An 18,812-nucleotide genomic window follows, 5' to 3' on the forward strand; every position below is an offset into this window, starting at 1 on the left:
CTGGAATGGTCTGGAAAAAATACACAGGCCCCTTAGAGCAGAGTATAAAAATTCTGCTGTTGCAGACCAGAAAGTTTCACTTTACAGGGAAACATGCTATAAAGAATTATAGACATGGCATTTTTGACCATTGCTGTTCTTTTCTTTAAAACCTTAAGCAGTTACCAGAATGTTTTAATTGTCTGAGGCCAGGCCTTACGGAGAAGTACATGAACAGGTCTTTTGTGATTGTAATGAAGTGGGCCTGCTGTAAACTTGGGCTGGCCTCAGTGCCTTCAAATGGTACTTTTTTTTTTCCCCCTTTTTTTGTTTAACTTCTTTTGCCCTGAGCAGTGCTCCCCCAAGCCTCTTTCATGCTATGACACCCATAGAAAATTGTTAGTGCTTGAATAGATGTTGAGGCTGTTCTGGGCCAAGAGCAACTCTCTGCAACTCTCTGGAGGTTTAGGCCAGCCCAGGCTCTGTCTTGCTACCCTGAGGGCTGAGGGGACTCAATCTTCCCACATCTATTCTAGGGTGAGATTGGCTCTGTTTACAGCTGAGGTCCTGGCATAATTATTAATGATGACTCATTGAACTCTCAGGACTGTCCCAGGTTAGATAATAAATTACAGGGTCACTCATCCAAACCAGTAAGCCATTTCTCATACAACCATTGCAAAGCTCTGCCCAGACAGCAGCTTGGTTTTGTTTGTGTTTCTATAATCCTAAACTCCAATTTAGTATTGCCCCAACCTTTCCTCAATAAAGTTTGCTTTCAGCACTAGATAAATATTTATCGAATAATAAAAATATAAATATTTATGTGAGTGATACTTTCTTTGTATCCGGTACTTTGCATTCATTCTCAGTTAATCCTTCCAACAGCCCTGTGAGCAAGGTAGTGGTATTACCATTCTTTAGGCCAGGAAACTGGCTGAAAGAGGTAGCTTGACCTAAATAACACAGCTATTAAGTGCCTGAGCTAGAGTAGCAGGAGAGTTCCATTACACTTGACCACTTTGTGCACTTGACAATTTACAGCATGCTGAGGGATTGTGAGACAGGCAGGTACAGGGAGGGAGGCCCCCTGGTACTGGCTATTCCCACACCTCTGGATTGCTCCCATCTGAGGAAGTTCAGTTAGGCAGGTTATTGAGGTATGTATCATGGAGAACCTCAGTACGCTTGTTGTTTTGGTAATGGCCTACCCTACCTTTGACAGAAAGACTAACAGTTAAAAGTGAGTATGGCAAAGTGGTCTTGAACCCTCTTCGTTAGAAGATTTTTGCTTATTTTTGTCTGGGGACATATTGTCCCATAATAGATTAGGTGGCTTGGGAGTTGTTACAGCTGTAGGGGGAAGCCCCAACCATGATGCATAGGGAACTTTACACCTTGTTTTACCCTTAAAGCCATTCTGTTCCTCTCAGAGCCAAGGGGGACGAAGTCTGTGATTGGATTTTTTTTTTGTCTGAGATCATATTTTGGTGCCTTACTGCCCCCTAAGCATTCTTGAATTAGATTTAAAAGCTCCTCTCTGGTGCCTCTGAGCTTCATTTAAACCCTAGTAGAGAAAGCCTAGAGGTCTCAGCCCCTAATTTCTCCCTAGGGAAGAAACTGAGTAAGATTCTTTAGACTCTCATTTTAAGGACAGCTTTCCTGTGCTTACTTGCTTGCCATTCACAATTCAGTAGAAAAGCCTGAGTCTACATGGATATATCTTTGTTCATTCATTAATTTATTAAAAATTTATGAAGCATCCACTGTCTGTCGGTCACTGGACTGTGTGGGACATACAGCTCATTGGTTCATAGTGAATAGGAAATCAGTATGTATGTCTTAGTTACCCAGAAAATACTTTCCCCTAAATTTGCATTCAGTGAGATTTTATCCTTTCCTATATTTAATGTGTTTTCTTTTCTTCTTTTTAGCATTTCTGGCAAGGAGTCCATTATCGCTGGGCCTTTTTCATGGCCAGTGGTCTGTATCTAGATGACATTGCAAAATTGGTGGATGAGGGAAAGGTACGTGCTGCTCTTTGTATCGCTAGAGCGTCTCCTGGAATCTCGACCACCTGCCTACCGATCCTAGTCAGTGGGAACTCTCCGGGGCAGGTGTGGTCAGTACACATGCTGCTTTACACGGCCAAATTTAAGTGCCATATTTTGGTTCTGTCTCCATGGGAATCCTAGACCTAGACTGCTATGTTGGAAAAAGAGCCGACACCATCTGGTTCAGCTCCCTTACTTCACAGGCACGAAGACAGGTCCAGAGAGGTTATGTGATTTTCTCAAACATCCTTAGATGGTTAGCAGAGCTGGAATTTACAGCTAGGCTGCTAATATCTTGGTAATGGTCCTGAAAAGGGACCACAAAAGTAATCTCTATACAAAGGGAGGGACACACTTGTGAATTTACAATAGAATTGCTCTGGAGCACTAGAGTCCAGGGATGAGGCTGCTCTGGAGGGAAGCAGATTTCCAGATGAGCCAGGTAAACAAATACTGTGGAATATCAGCAATAACAGAACTAGACCAGGAGCCAGGTCCCCAGGTCTCCTGTCGCCCAGCTAGTGTAACACACTTGGAAGGCAAATGATGGTATGTCTGAGGTGAGAAGGGCAGTGGGGCAGGATGTTGGTGAAGACTGATGGAGATTTTGGTGGGGATGACTGGTTGGTGTTTCTTATGGCTCGCATCTGTCCTGCACAGACTCAGTGGTAAAGGGACTGCTGCCTATAGTTGGATTATCCCTTTTTGGGTGTCAAAAGGCCTTTCAGGGCAGCAGGGGTGGGGCAGGTGGTTGAAAGGCTCCTTAGCTGCCACCGTTTGTTTTTTGCATGGTCTTAACAGGTCTGACATTCTTTCTCTGGAAGAACAGCCTGGAAGGAAAACTCAAATAGTGGTGCTGATATTTATGATTTTATTAAGAGGCTGTATAAAAGTATAGGGTGGAGACCCTTATATACCCTGGAGGATTGCATGAGGCCATAGATAAAATCATTTTCATTTTACAGATGAAAAACCAGGCTCAGAGAGAGAAAGGGACATGTTCAAGCTTGCAGAAGTGGGACCAGAACGCACACTTCCTGACTCCCAGCTCTGTGCTTTTCCCTCTCCATCATTTACCTGCATCCTTGGTGCTTGAGGCTGATCTGGGACTTTAGCTTAAGTTGTCTTGTCATTGTCATTTTACAATAGGCAGGGAAAAGGGATTGAGTAGGGCCAGCTTTGCCACTGCATGATTCATGCTGGGCCACTTGGAAAGAGCCCCTTGAGATGGGCTTTCTTGTGCTGGCAGCTGCCCCTTGCTGGCCCATTTCATATTTCCACTTTGATTTTGGAAAGGAATGTCTTCAGGACCTACTGGCTACTTTTTGTGCGTTTAGATTTTCTTTTATTCTGTTACAGCCGCGGAACTATATGATAGAAAATGGCCTGCTGCTCTTTCCCAAATTTTGTGGTTTCAGGTTTGTGTGCCCTTTCTCAGACTTCTAAGTCTTAATGTGTACTGGGTAGATGGTCTCAGCCTTATCGCGACTGTATGTAAGTGCTGCTTTATAGGGTTCTTCTCACACCCCCATAAAATGCTTATTTCCAAGAAGAAGGAAATGAATTCTCCTTAAATCATGTGGCCCATCATTTTACCTAGTCTTTCATGTGATTGGAGCCCCATTATTAGAGAAGTCCCCATCCTCCAGAAATGTTATGGCTGTGCTTATCCCGGTATCGGCTCCAGACTGTCCACGTGCTTACCATTGCTCTTTTGTATTCAAAATATTGTGACTCCCTCTCTCTCTGCCTGGAAATGACTATTTATGCAACAGAGAAGAGAGGTGACTTGTGTATATGTAACTATTCAATTTGGCAGATAACTGGTACAATGGTTAGAAGAGGACAAGGTGGAAATAAAGATGCCCTTGATGTGTCCTCCGACGACAGAGTGAGGAGATACTCTTTTGGCCTTTGATTTTTCTCTCTCCTGACCAGGGTTCTTTGGTCTCGGGAGTCATTTCTGCCCGCGAAGGAGTCTGGACTGTGGACGTGGCTCTGTGACTGACACCGGGTGCCATGATAAGGCCAGCTGTCTTCATGTGCCTTCTGCTTCATTATGGGTGTGAGAGGGTGTCTGTCCATGCTGGGAAGTCAGGGCAGGTGACAGAGCACATCTCCTCTGTTACACAGCCAGTAGAGAGTATTAAATTGGGCAAGGACATTGAGATCGTTCCAAGCTTTGGCTGAGTGCTTGGTGAATCTAATCGGCAGGTATCTGATGGAGGAGCCATAGTTATTTTTGGCAGTGTGAAGCCATGAACCAAGAGAACCTACTCTTCTGAAATCTTTTAAGTTTTTTTTTTTTTTTAAGATTTTATTTATTCATGAGAGACAGAGAGAGAGAGAGAGGCAGAGACACAGGCAGAAGGAGAAGCAGGCTCCATGCAGGGAGCCTGATGTGGGACTCGATCCCAGAACTCCAGGATCAGGACCTGGGCTGAAGGCGGCGCTAAACTGCTGGGCCACCCAGGCTGCCCTTGAATATATAATACATTTACCAGGTTCAAAATCCAAAAGATAGGAAAAGTTATTTCATGAAATCTTCCTCTGACCCCTGTCCCCCCAGTCACTGAGATTGTCCCTGTCAGACACAACCATTGTTACCAGCTTCTCAGGGAGTCCAGAGAGGTTCTGTGTGTCCATAGGGTGACAGAAAAGAATGATTTATAGTTTTCACGCTGAGCGTAGTGACCTGCCACCGATGTTGTGCCTTATGCCTAGAGTTATTTTTGCACTTTTTTTCCTGAGCACAATAAACATTTCTTGTTTTTATACTACGTAGGAAACTCTTTTGGGTTAGCATACTCCAAGATTGGAAACAGGAAAATCTAGCACGTGTCTAGTTTGCTGTCCTCCCCTCCCCTCCCCTCCCCATACCTTCCTCCTGTCACATTGTATTTCATTGAAGGGACAGAGGCCCCCAAAGGTTGACATGTTCAAGGGGTCCAGTCTCTTGGCCTCTAGGACAGTTCCTTCAACCACTGTTTCTATCTTTAAGATCGAGGCAATAATAGTTAATAATAATAATAATAATAATAATAAGTCCCTCATACAGCCCTCATGGTTTTCTGCTTGCTTACATAGTCATCTAAACATTTAGATAGGTGGTGTTTGAGTTCAATCTACAAATCTACCTGTAATTTTCACTGTCTTTCAGGCCTCCGAGAGGAGGTGGGAAGGCAGATTTTTTAGACTATCAGCTACTGATAAAAATGACTACACCGTGAGGGCAAAAGTATATACGTTCTTGATTGTATATGCGCGTATTCGTTTTCTATTGCTGCTGCAACTAATTGCCATAGATGTGGTGGCTTGAAACCACATAAACTTACTGTCCTATAGTTCTGGGGGCCAGAAGTCTAAAATGGATCAGCAGGCCTGTATTTCTTCTGAGGGCAGACTATAGGGGAGAATAGGTTTCCTGGTCTTCTCTAGCTTCTAGAGATAACTTGTATTTCAGTCTTGCGTCACTTTGACATCTGCTTCCGTCATCCTATCTCCCTCTGACCATCCTGCTACCCTCTTCTAATGACCCCTGTGATTATTTTGGGCCCCTCTGGATAATCCTGCCCATCTCAAGATGTGGACTTAATCATGTCTGCAAAGCCCCTTTTGCCCTGTAGGTTCTTGTATTCACGGGTTTAGGGGATTAGAATGTGGACATCTCAGGGAGCTATTTTACCTATCACAATGCATAAAGTATCTCAAAAGATATGAAAAAAACTTGACCTATTGGTTGTCCCAGAGAACAGATGGCTGGGGGTCAAGTATGGGAGGGAGATTTTTCTTTGTATCCTTTCCTCTTTTCAAGTATGTTTATCTGTACACAAGTCTTTTGATGTTATGTTCTTAACCTTATTCACAGATCTGTTTAAGATCCTAGGTGACCAGCCAAGCTTCTTGGTTGAGCAATATAGAGAAGACCTCAGTTTCTTTATTTTGGCCAGCACCAGAATAGTTCCTATGTAGCTTTTTAAAATTTTAATTTGAAACATTTGCGGAGGGCCCATTAGCACTCTGCTTTGCCTAGTAGGGTGAAAGATGTGTTGGCCAGCTTGAGTTACCTTCGGAGCCAGGGATGGCTACTAGAACTTTGTGGAGTAATTCAGATGTTCTCCATAGATGCTATCCAGTATGGTAGCCAGTGGCCACATGTGGCAGTTATACACTTGAAATGTGGCTAGTCCAACTGAGGAACTGAATTTTTCATTTTATTTACCTTTGATTAACTTACTAATTTTTAAAAATTTTATTTAGTTGACAGGGAGAGAGAGAGAATACACAAACGGGGAGCAGGAGAAGGAGAACAGGCTGCAGGGAGCCCGATGTGGGGCTCGATCCCAGGACCTTGGGATCATGACCTGAACTGAAGGCAGATACTTAACTGACTGAGCCACCCAGGCGCCCCTACCTTTGATTAATTTAAATAGCCTCATGCATCTCGAGGTTACCCTATTGGGACGCTGCAGCTTTAGAGAAACATGTACTAAGTTCTGAGGCAGGCAATTTCCCAGGCCCCTCTTGAGATCTGAGGCCTTAGTTTAGCAATGAATTACATTTTAAAGCTTTGAGCTCCTTATTTGTAACTGGATTTTTTTTCCTCTCTTAGAGAGGATGTAATGATTAGGGATGGAAGCCCTAGGACTACAAGAGGAGCGTTACCCTGCCAGATATGACCGGTACCTCATGGAGCCCATCCCCCTGATGCTGCTGCAGTTTTTCAAATGCTGCTGTTTGTTTCTGTGGGGAAATGTTGGCCAAGTTTCTCTTCTCACCTTCTGACTGGAGAAGTGCCTTTTTCAGGGGGACCTAGGGACAGGGTCCTCGATGCTTTCCAAAATGGGCACATTTCCTCCCTGGGAGTGTACCCTCCATTATCCTTCTCCCACCCTCTTCTTACCACCTGTCTTCCAGCTTTGAGTTTTCTGGGGCCGGGAAGTTACAGAAATAGCAAATCTAAGCAAAGCCCACTTCTTCCTTGTGTCATCCTATCTCCTTAGTTTAAGTCCCCTTCTGCCTGGGAATATTGAACCCATCTCAGAGGTCAGGGGCGTACATGTCCCAGAGGTAGTGTGGGAACTGCATCCCTGCCGCCCCTACCCTGGGTCCCTGGTGCCCAGCACAGGTGTGTGGACTTGGACTTATGCCCAGAGCCCTTAAGTCTCCCTGCGTCTGTCCTCTCTCTCCACACACCTCACCCTCTGAGATCTGCAGGTGCAGTGCACAGTAGAGGCTGAAGTAGAGGGTCTAGGGCAGGAAGGGGACAGCCTGCGACTCACACTTCTGTCCCTAGACCACACCAATGCCGTGCAGTAATGCGGTTGGGAGTCTGGACCCTCGCACTAGCTCCTCTGCTAAAAGCTCTCCTCCTGCACTTAGCCACTTGCACTTTGGTTTCCTGATCCATCCAGTGGCCTCGCTCAGATATTTAGTTCCCTTTGGAGCTCCATCGTTGTGTTATTCTTGCTGGGAAAGTGGGGATTGAGGGAAACCTCTGTGCCTGCTGCCCTGCTTGCATAGATGGTGTCCTCCCTCCACCAGCTCTCCTGCAAAGGCTTTCTCTTTCCTCTTCCCTCAGCGGCAAGGAGGCTCGCCCTGTGGCTGGAAGCAACAGCGTTCTGAGGCCGCACCGGGGGAGCCAAGGTTGCCACTGCCCCTGTGTTCTCGTAGAAGGGGTTTCAGGCAGCGGGTGCCATGTCCTGGGGCCTGGCTTGATATAGCCTTTGTTTAAGAAGGTAAGGCCCAGCTAGGAGAGCCCAAATCTGGGTCCAAGAGTGGAATGAGCGCTGCTGCCGTGAGCATCTCCCAGTCAGCTGCCAGCCCCGTGCCTCTGCGTGGCGGGAAGTGTGGTGCTGAGCCCACCTGCTTTATAACGGGGCTCCCTGTGCCGGGCGGACTATAGCAGTGTCATCACATAAATGTCCCCACCTCACTGTGAGTAACCTTTCTTTCCCCTCTCTGGATTTTTACTCTGATCTCTTTGTCCGTAACAAACAAGCATTCGAGGTCTGATGTGAGGCTATATGTAGACACTGTTTCGTTATCCAGTTAATCTCCATTTGCTGTCACCTATTCAGTCAACAGTGGCATTTGCCTGCTTGTTAATCGAAAGCCTTTTTTTTCATTGTCACTTATGGGAAGAGCTGAATGACTCATTATGGCCCAGTCAGCCCTCTGGGGTTATTCGCCACAATAGGCCTGACCAGCCAGATTATAGTGTGCGGTCACTGCAGGCTGGCTGTGTCATCAGTTCAGGATCTGTGTCTCCGGTCAGAGTTCTAATATGAACACAGCTAGGTGAGCCGGGCAGTTCGTTCTAGAGTGGAACAGGCGGCTTCACGGTTCCTTGCTGACCCTCTGGTAACACTGCGGCTGTGGTGCTTTCATTTTCGGCGTTCCAAACTCACTGAAAGGTTGATGCGATTGCCTCCTTTCTTCCCGTGGCTTACCCTTTGGTGCCTGTTGTGTATCTGTTCTGGGTCCGTGCCTGGCACTTAAAAGGCAGAAAGCTGGTCCATATTTGTGGGATGAGGGAATATGTATCTGTTTTGAATCAGGGACCTTGAGTTTAAGGCAGAAGGCGGGAGTGATTCCCACACCAGTGTGCAGTAAACTCACCCGGAAGGCTTACTGAAAATGCGTGGTCACCCCACCACCCCCTGGAGGTTCTGGGGTAGTTGTTCTAACCAGAGACCAGGGACTTTGCATTTTAAGTGTACATTCAGGTGATTGCTTTTCAGGTAATTACCATCCAAAAAAACAATGTCCTGGGAGCTTTAAAGAGAGTGATGGGTTCAGAGCTTTCGTGTGGGATGGGCAGGAAACCACCTCAGTGCATTCCATTTTAATTTTCCGGAGAAGGCAGATAGATTTCACTTGACAGGTCAGCTCAGATCTGTTCACAGTGACTGTGACTGTGGTTTTAAAGAAGATTCTGAGGTCATGCTTAGCTTGCTGGGGAGGAGCATGGTTAATAATCAGTGATGTCGTCCGCAGATGCAGATGGGAGTGGGGGGCATATGTGCCATCACCTGCCATGTTGGGGGCCTGGACACAGAGCCTGGAGACTGGGTCCTCAGCTGGCACGGTCTCTCAGCACAAGGCAGGCCAGCCAAGATCTACGTTGTGATAAATCCTTACAATCCGTGGCTACCTTTCCCTCCTCTTTAGATTTCAGGAGTAGATGTCAGAAGCAGCCAGTAACAGCAGACAGGCTCAGGCTGGGAGTGGTGAGAGCACAGTCATTCTGCCTTACCACTGAGCAGTTGTGGGAGATTGGGCAGCTGGTTTAACTCTGGGTCTTAATTTACTCATCTGTAAATGGAAATAATAATAGTACCTCCCTCCTAGGGATGAAACGAGGTAAAATACATAGAGCACTTGGTAGAGTGCCTGGCACATAGGACCATACGTGCTAGTCGTTACTTCTCTTAGGAGCTCACCGTGATTTGTGGGTAGAGAAGAATTTTGAACTCTTTGGAGAAGAGAACGTTTGGAGTCTGAGATGCTCTTCTGGTGATGGGGCTGTGAAATTCGCACGGAAGGAGGGTACATCGGGTGCCTCTGAGCCCCGCAAGGACATGCCTTTCTCTTGTGAAAGGAGAAGAGTTGGGAGATGTACGCACTGGCTCATGCCTCCTGATCTTATCCCTGTCTGTCAAGCTGTAGGAGGCAGGCCACTGAGATACCCGGGGGCAATTACAGATGTTGGCTTGCAGTCTTGAAAAGGAAGAGTTCCACTGGATTTTTTTGCATTGGGAGAGAGGGTACTAACTGGGACCTGCATTCAAGAGGCAGTATTAGGGACGCCTGGGTAGCTCAGCGGTTGAGCACCTGCCTTCGGCTCAGGGTGTGATCCTGCGGTCCTGGGATTGAGTCCCACATGGGGCTCCCTGTAGGGAGCCTGCTTCTCCCTCTGCCTGTGTCTCTGCCTCTCTCTCTGTCTCATGAATAAATAAATAAAATCTTTAAAAAAAAAAAAAAAGGCAGTATTAATGATACAGTAAAAAAAAACCCAGCAGCCTTCCAGCATTTATGAGCTGGCTGTCCTGTAAATTCTAACCACCTGCTGGGGGATCCCTGGGTGGCGGCTCAGCGGTTTAGTCCCTGCTTTTGGCCTAGGGAGCAATCCTGGAGTCCCGGGATCGGGTCCCACGTCAGGCTCCCAGCATGGAGTCTGCTTCTCCCTCTGCCTGTGTCTCTGCCTCTCTCTCTCTCTGTCTGTCTATCATGAATAAATAAATCTTTAAGAAAAAAATTCTAACCAGCTGCTTGGCTACTTAGCAAACCCTGGGACAAGTTCTCCGGACACCCAAAGAGCCCACATAGGACTTTTGTTTCCCAGTTATCTTACTGGTTTTCACCTAAGTGGCATTTACTAAGCTCCTGTCCTGTGCTCAGGTCGCACTGAGTGTTAGTGGCGGATATGGGGCAGGGTACGAAAGAGGTGGCCTGTATCACAGGTACTTAAACTCTGGCTGAGTAGATAGGCCAGACATTTAACAAATTCTAAAAAACAACCCGTACGCCTTCAGTACATGCCTAAGGGGGGGCCCCAGAGATCCATCTAGCGAAACCTCAGGATGCCCCGCCCCCTTTGGTGTTTACCCTCCACGACAGGGTGGCTGAGAGGTGTGTGCTGCCGCCGGAGCGGGCCGTCTGTGCAGAGGGCCAGCCAGGTCCCCTAGCAGTCCCGAGAGCATGCTGCAAACCAGGGGCTCAGGCAGTATAGTGTGAGACCTGGCCTGGAAGGGCGGTAGTTTGCAGAGAGGCCCAGACATAGCATGTTCAGACAGTGATAAGTAGGCCTTTTCGGTAGAGCATAGAGTCCGCTGAGGGCCAAGGTTGGCATGGTCATGGCCGTGGAAGAGTTCTGCATAGGTGGGTGACAGGACCAGCACAGGACAGAAGACAGACTTGAGCGATGGTCAGCCTGACTGCGTGCACTACAGTGAGGCGGGAAAGAGATGGGGCAGCCGGCTGGGCGTGGTGGTCGGGGGCACAGAGAGGACCCCATGGATGGATCTGCCTTGAAAACCTGCCTCTTTCCTCCCTACCAGTCAACTTCTTCTTGTGTTTTACAGATTCGGCCCGTTATTGAAAAAACCTTTCCTTTTTCTCAAGTTCCAGAGGCCTTCCTGAAGGTAGAAAGAGGACATGCAAGAGGAAAGACCGTAATTAATGTCGTTTAAATAAATACTCAGTGTGGTGACTGTTGGCTCTTATTTGGTGAGTGCCTCTGGGCCCAGACTTCTTTGTAACCGTTAATTTCCATGATAAAAGTTTAAAAAAGACAGACACCTTTTTGGCAGTAATTTATCTTCTGAACTAAGCACAGAGATTCATTTTATAGCCACCGCCACCATCTGCACGTTACCCCACCCAGAGTGCTTTCTAGTACCCTCCCCGACAGCCATCGTTCCTGTTTGCTGAGAGTTCTCGGAATCAAGCAGAGGGGATACACAAGTAAGACATATGAAAATATCCACACTTGGCCTTGTCTATAAATTGCAGTAAAGATGGCCAAGTTTTCTTCAAGCTGTTTTCACACCAGATTTTCTCATTGTTGTGTCCTCTTCTGTTCCAGTAGCTCAAACTCTATTCATGCAAGATACTAAAACTTCTGGCATATGGGTGGATGGCAGCGTGAAGAGCTTCCTTTAAAGCTATTTCCTTCTTCAGAAGTGCTCGATGAATCCAGCTGGGCAAGGTTTCCTTAGCTCCGCTGTGGTCATAGCCACCCTCAGAGCTCTGAATCTCTTTTTAGGGTCCTACATACAGTCTGGCTGGTGATTTGGTTGTTTTTTCTCAAGAAAATGAAAGGTGATGCTAGCGTTTCCAACTTTTTAAAAGCCTTACATTTTGCATTAGGGCTAGGCCTCTTTCAGCAATTGAAACCTGCTTCTCTGAGGACTTTTCGGTGGAAATTGAGAGCCCTTTCCAGTTTCTGCCCGTAGATGCCTGCACTTAGTTATTTCACCAGGAAGCCCACTGCAGCTTTTGAATCTGTAGCCTGTGACAGGGCCTCATTCACTCAAGGTGGGGGTTTCTTTCCTGATGGGTTCCTCCTCATTGCTGCACCTGGCCTGCTGGCTTGGAGCTTTGGACCTAGACTTGTCTGAGTAACTTGCTACCCGGCTTATTCCTGTTAGACGCTCATTTGGTCATGTAGGAGGAGGGCCTTCCTCTGGCATTGCTGGTCTCACCAGTACAAGTATTTCTGAAGAAAGAAAACATTACTCTCGTTGTCAGGACAGCCACTTTTGATTTCCATCTGAACAGTCTCCACGCTTGAGGGCTCCCAGGTGGTAGAGGGAGGGAGCAGCACTCCTGAGGGAGGACCTCACTTATCCTGATGTCCTCTCTGGGAAAGTGGAGTGTGCCCTCTCACTGAGTGTCCAGCACCCCTGGAACCTGCTTCTTCCTCATCAGTCAGCCAGTTCTAATCTGCCCCCTGACTCGCTTTGAAGTGATGTGAGGGCTACTACTACAAGGACTCTCGCAGATCTCATCTGTACAGTTAGCCAGAAGCAAGTTTATTCAAGAGAGAAATTCAACACAGGCGACTGTAGAATGTCTGACCCCAGAACCCTGTAGCGATCGGCACAAAGGGCTAAACTCAGAGCTGTACATCTGAGAGCAAGACCGACCTGTTGGCAGCTGGTGCACATGTGCAAACATTACTTTAAAACCAGAGCTAAGCTCCTGACCACAACTGCCTACCCGAGCCTCCAGAGAGAAGCAACAGTTTAGCCGTGGAAACACACTGGGAACAGCTAAGAAGGAAACCAGGCTTGTTGTTCTCTTGAAGAGAGCACCAGTGTTAACAAGGATAATGAAATAAGGACAAAAAAGAGGAGGAATCTATCCAAAGTAGGTCTAGCAGTTTTGTTCAAAACCAGAATGCGCTGTTTGAATAGCACCACGTGGGCCCGTGTACTGTCGGCATTTAAACTCTGTCACTTTTCACTGAAATGGTGCATTTTTAGGCTTCCCCGAGTTCTAGGATTTGAATGAGCACTGCCTCAGGCCTCCTTTCCTTCGGTTCTGGAGAAGTGCCGGTCATCCTCCTGAGCCTCCCACATGGCTCCCTTCTGCTGTCGGAGCCCACGGGGCCTGCGACCAGAGCAGAGGCGGCCCCACACGAGCCTCAGGAGGCTGCGGGCCTGAGCCCAGCAGAGGGTCCTAGGACGTGGCTTCAGAACGAATTGTAGAGGAGTGAGGATGGACTGATAAACCAGGTCACGGTAATGCTGTTCCCGCAGTGTCCCTAAGAACTGTGACATTTCAGGGCAGCACACGGTGGGTTAAAAAAATCCAAATCCTGCTAATAATGTTAGCGGACATGATGTGAAATCTTCTAAATTAATGTTTAGCACTAACAAAGAAAATAGTATTGTGTTTATTTAGTTTCTTAAAATTATTGATTCTAGAAGCCTTTCCCCACTTTGCTCTATAGCATAATTAATAATTCCAGAAAACAGAAGGACCAAAATTATTGTTATTTCTTCTCAGATGCTAACCAGTCTTCTTCTGCCTTGCAGACTTGAGCTTTTATTCTTCCCTCTAAAGTGTAAGATTGGTGGGCCCACAAATCCTGTCCAAAGTCTATTCCTAGTCTCTGCTGTCGCTATCTTTGGAAATAATTTAAAATGTACATAGTCCTGATATAACATTTTTTTTTAAAACACCCAAAAGCTGCTAATGAGGCAACCTGTTAAGCAGCTACTGAAGGAAACGAAAGGCAGGAAATGAAAGAAGGACAAACTGTTGGTTTAAAGCTATTACAGTCTTTTGAAAAAAGATGAGACGGTAGTCCTGGTCATGGCAGTGTCACTCAGGGGAGGATTTAGAGTTTCTGAAGGAGCAGCGGGCCTGCTTTCGTCTTGCTCTGTCAGTTGTGTGTGTGTGTGAAGCAGCTGGAAGACCTCCATAAGTACACAAGTACTCCTGCGTTCTTCAGTCAGGTCTACAGGACCATGGCTTCCCACACTTGTGTTAGCTTCTCATTGCTCACAGTGTTGAGGATAATGTGATTTTGGTCATAGTGCGTACCTCCTGAAAGAAAGAAAAGGAAAATAATAAAAAGGAAATGTGCCTGTAGGAAACAAAGCAGGGAGGAAAGCCCTGGAACCTGTCCCTGGGCTGAGAGGATGATTCAGTTCTGGGTTGTGTTAAAATCCCATCATATGGGTACCAGCAACTCCACCCAGGATGTGCTAAACCTCCCAGGGCTCCTTTTTCTACTCAAGTCTTATTGAAAGGTAGTCTACACCCACTCTTTAGGTGTCTGAAACGGGCAGGGGGGTGGTGGGGAAGATGATGGAAGAATCTAGAGAAGGGAAGAGGAACAAAGAGATTGTGAAATATACTCAGTGATGGGATCGTGGATTCGCGATACCAGGGCTTAGGAGTAGATGGAACAGATTTTGCATGAACAATGAAAAATGGCCATATCAAGGCAAAGGGGAGGTTTGAAAGACACCCAGATCCTGGGAACTCACTTGGCATATAAAGATTCATAGCACTTGATACTGAGTTTCACTGTAATTTAAACTCCTTTCACCAGAACATAAGAATTTTTTCCAAGGGTGCCTACTAGATGCTTAGTTGAGTGTTTAAAAAAAAACAAAACAAAAAACCAACCTCATGGCCTTTTCTTTTGATGGGAAGTATCCTAAAGAAAAGATTATCTGATTTTTTTCCCCCCAGTGTAGAATAAATAGCATTTCAAATACCTTATCCTTTCTTAGCATAAGCCTCTGCACCAAGGTATATTACAGGGACTCCATCGAAATAAAAATCTGTTCCTCTAGATATGAGGCAGTGTGACTGGTATTGAAATCATACTGCATCCTCAAGCCAAGAAAAATTAAATGTTCTTTTCTCTTTTAAGCATTTACAAAATATCCAGGAGGATTATCCAGGAAACTTAGACAACTCTTATGAGAAATCCATTTATCATCATTGATAATCTAGAGCCTCTACACATCTAGGTGTAGGATAGAATATAAGAGCAACGTGCCTGGGCCTTTATGTGTACTGGGGGGTAAGAGTGGGGGAGTTATCACCACCAGTAAATCTCACTGTCTAGTAAGACGCACAAACTATATTCCATTGAGATTTGGGGACGTATTAAGATCACAGTGTCTTCTTGCTTCATTCTTTATACCATAATCTTAGAATCATAAAGCCTAGAAGAAAGTCCTAGAGAAATCCTCTGATTTCATTCTTCTGCCTTTGGGGAGGATGGAGATCATCCCAACCTTTTGATGTTTTTAGTTTCTATTGCTGTCATGTCAGGGGTCTGAAGTAATACATGATGTTTGCCAAAACAACTCCCTCCCCAGACCCAGGAGTTAAGTTACAAGAAATCTAATATATCTTAGGGCAAGGTCAGCAGCAGGTAACAAAGGGTTCAAAGGCTGTAGCTGATGAAAATCCTAGTCTTCTTTAAGTGTACCAGAGAGCTATTTGTATTTCCCTTGCACCAATGGGGGCTGTGCAGTCCTACTCCCTCATGCCCACAAGATGGCATCACTCGCCCACGTTCTGAGAAATCTAAATTCAGTTTATCAAAGTAGGAGACTAGTGCCTCCACCCTGCATAGATACACTTAGCGTTCACAAACCTACAGAGCTCTATCCTTACTCAAAAGGCACTGGACTAATTTATAATGCATTTTATGAGGAAGGGTCCTTCGAACTTTAAAGCCCTAAGGAGGAAGCTCTTGGAGTTCCACAGTTCTTGTCAGGCACGACTCAAAGCCAGGCATCCATACTCCTTGTCAAGTACCAGTGTGCTTGGAGCTTCTGTATGGAGGCTCTCTGAACCCAAGATAGTATTTTTCCTCCCCTTTGGGACCCAGTGTCTAGCCAAGAGTGGGTACCCCAAAAGAACATGTTGAGAGAATTAAAAGAATGCTCTAGAGACTAGTTCATAAGGATTATAGGAACCTCTTAACCTTGACACAGGAAACTGACTACATAAGAACTAGGATTCCATGTTGTTTTTTTTTAGTCACATTTCTTTGTTTTTGAAACTCTATCTAGTAAGACCAAGGAGCTCTATAGTTCAACAAGGTGATACATGCATATACATGAGAATCCTCAACTAGACTCACTGAGGTCAGGGCCTTTTGTGATTTTAGTCTAACACTATTACAATAAAACCAATTTTTAGTCAGCCTAGGTCCAGATTCCACCTCAGGAGTTAGATACAGGACTGCGATTGGCCCCTCTGAGTCTCACTTTTGGGCTGTAAAATGGGGCAGAGGAGGAGGGGCTTACATGGGGCTGGTAGTGTTGCTGGGAAGATCCCGGGAGATATGATGTATGTAGACTGTTCAGCACAGTGGCTGGCACACAGGAAGGGATCTCTTACTATTAATAATATGCTCATTTAAAAATATATATATAATCTTTGTTACGTACACAAACAGAAAATAAAGGAAACGATTCTTACCTTTGACATCTAAAACTAAATTTGGTTTCAGCTTGCTGTAGATCCTGCCATCCGACTTCATGCTCCAGAACTGACTGTCGGCATTCTGGTCGAGGGCTAGGCCCAGTTTAGAGCCAGAGGTCACGAGGCTCCCCACGATCGTGAGGCAGCAGTCTTCCGCTATCTGCTTATGGAAAAGACAAGGCAGCTTAGAGGCGGAGATGCATTCAGGGATCATGATTATTCAAGTTGTCTTAATTGTTAGCTTCATTTACCTCACGTGAGACATTTCAGCTTTAGCCAGAGGAACTAGGATCAAACAACAAATACTTATGCCTTCATTTCAGGTGACATGAGTGCTGGAAAGTTCTCCATTCTTGTCCTTTGTAAGATTTCTGCCCTTTGTGAATCGGGGAAACCTTTAGAACACTAGTTGTCTCTTTCAGAAATGACCACCATCAGAGGCTGTGTCTGTTGCTAGATCTTCCCTGACCTAGCCATCTCTGATCAGCCTGCCCCTTCTGGAAGGGGACTGCATCTCTAATCTGAAAGGCTGCCGTAACAATGAAGTGGCTTAAAGGGCATTTTATTATTTTAAAACTTGAAATTCCACTTACTCTCATCTTTCCTTCTGGAGAAATGTCTATAGAAATTTCTAAAAAGGCCTGCAATCCAACTATAAAAATAGCAAGGATAAAATACACATGCAGTGGAGTGTTGTAAAGATTTTAAGGGTCCTTTTCTGAAGTGAATCTACCCTTTACATATAAGCAGTGGATAGTCATAGGTTCACATGACATTAATACATCTTGCTTGCAGAAAATGCTTAGGAAAAATACACTCTATAGGAGATAAAAAGAGGGATCATCTAGGACACTTTTCCTCACTGACCTGAATTTACAGGTAACATCACTAAAATGTTTCTTAGGATTGCTGAAAGGCAGTTTTCTTGAATTGTTTAAGATAATTCAAAGACAGGAGTTGGCTGCTTTTATGCTTCTGTAGTCCAGTTACTTCTGTTTCTCCCGCTGTTTCTTCTATGCCTGTCTAAACAGTACTTCTGTTGACTGAAAGAATGATTGTCCCTCAAGCACAGAGCACAGCAGACCCAGTTAATAAGCTGTGCTCCCCTCCACCAGGCTGTAGGCCATCTGCTGACTCATGGGGCCCCAAATTAAAAAAAAAAAAATCGGGAGCGAATAGTCAAGCCCATAAAATCAAGAAGGAGTTAAAAAGAATATCTACAACAGAAGCGTGAGCTTCTCTAATAAAGTCTTTTACTACATGCAGCTTTACCATGTCTTGTACAGCAGGAGTGATGCAAGAGGGAGATGGACCATTTTCCATTTAACATGGTATGACAATTAGGACATTGTTGTACATTTCCTAACATTAGGAAGTGTTGTACAAAGGGTGTTCCTTTTTTTTTTTTTTTTTTGCCCCAGTCTGCGGGGTCTTCCGAAATAAACCAAGAGTGATTTGCACTTACAGTGCTGGGGCTTACTGAAATAAACTATAAGTAGATTCAGGAAAAGGCGAGAATAACACAGATGCTTCCTTCTATCACCAGATAAAAATCAGGCATGAATGTAAATATTCCATTTTGGATCAGTACTAGATTCTCCTCCATTTTAAGTTCCTAGACTGGTTCTATCAGCTGAAAAAAAATATTTTCGTGGAAAACCTAATTTATTTCTGAAAGTGTTCCAGGAATTGTGAAATAGCATCTACTTCAAGAAAGATGCTATTCCAAACTCTTATCTGATCCTAAAAGCTCACCCTGCATTTGATGCATCCTTCTTGATAAATCCAAATCTGATCATCAGCACCGACATCCTCCATGACCTGTATTCTAAGGAGCTTCAGATCCTCTAAGTTTCCATTGGTGGACATGAATAAGCCTGTTGCTTTGTTTCGAAGTCTGAAATAAATTCGTTTCTGGAAGACAAGGACCCCGGCAATAGTCACACACAGGAAGTACTGTGAGGAGCATAGAATAAGCATCAGGGAAGCAGGGAAGGGATCAAAGGTGAGGCTGGACTAGGGATAATTGCGACATCCCTCAGAGAGATTGGGAAGTGACCAAATCTCATACTTAAAACTGAAACTAAAAAGTTGAATTACATTTACAAAAAAAAATAATTTCAGAGAAAAGCATTCAAAGCCTGGAAAAGGAAAATAAATACCTGAACAAAAGGTCGTAGAGAACCTATCTGGCGGCAACCACTGAACTCGTACCAATTCGGGACTTCCGCTGGTGACAGTAGGAACTGTCGACCCCTGTAATTGCCGTATTCGTAAGTAACCCATCTGAGAAAAAAAGTAGAAAACCAG

At 45.3% G+C, this 18,812-nt stretch overlaps 2 protein-coding genes across 4 annotated transcripts in view; one reads left to right on the top strand and one right to left on the bottom strand.

Annotated features, from left to right (window-relative positions):
• RTN4IP1 (reticulon 4 interacting protein 1) overlaps nt 1–11,247 on the top strand; it is a 46,060-nt gene extending 34,813 nt beyond the window's left edge. For both annotated transcript variants that reach the window (XM_041764914.1, XM_041764924.1), the window contains 2 exons: nt 1,914–2,006; nt 11,120–11,247. In XM_041764914.1, coding sequence (XP_041620848.1) covers nt 1,914–2,006; nt 11,120–11,227 — 201 coding nt within the window. In that variant the 3' untranslated portion in view covers nt 11,228–11,247. The remainder of the gene's footprint in view (nt 1–1,913; nt 2,007–11,119) is intronic.
• A 1,303-nt stretch (nt 11,248–12,550) lies between these two features.
• Nucleotides 12,551–18,812, bottom strand: part of CRYBG1 (crystallin beta-gamma domain containing 1) — a 47,963-nt gene continuing 41,701 nt past the window's right edge. For both annotated transcript variants that reach the window (XM_041764882.1, XM_041764889.1), the window contains exons 17-20: nt 18,665–18,788; nt 18,258–18,416; nt 16,500–16,662; nt 12,551–14,093 (exon numbers count right to left, since the gene is read on the bottom strand). In XM_041764882.1, coding sequence (XP_041620816.1) covers nt 14,005–14,093; nt 16,500–16,662; nt 18,258–18,416; nt 18,665–18,788 — 535 coding nt within the window. In that variant the 3' untranslated portion in view covers nt 12,551–14,004. The remainder of the gene's footprint in view (nt 14,094–16,499; nt 16,663–18,257; nt 18,417–18,664; nt 18,789–18,812) is intronic.

This window comes from Vulpes lagopus, chromosome 1 (assembly GCF_018345385.1).
Source record: "Vulpes lagopus strain Blue_001 chromosome 1, ASM1834538v1, whole genome shotgun sequence".
In the NCBI taxonomy this organism is placed as follows: Eukaryota; Metazoa; Chordata; class Mammalia; order Carnivora; family Canidae; genus Vulpes; species Vulpes lagopus.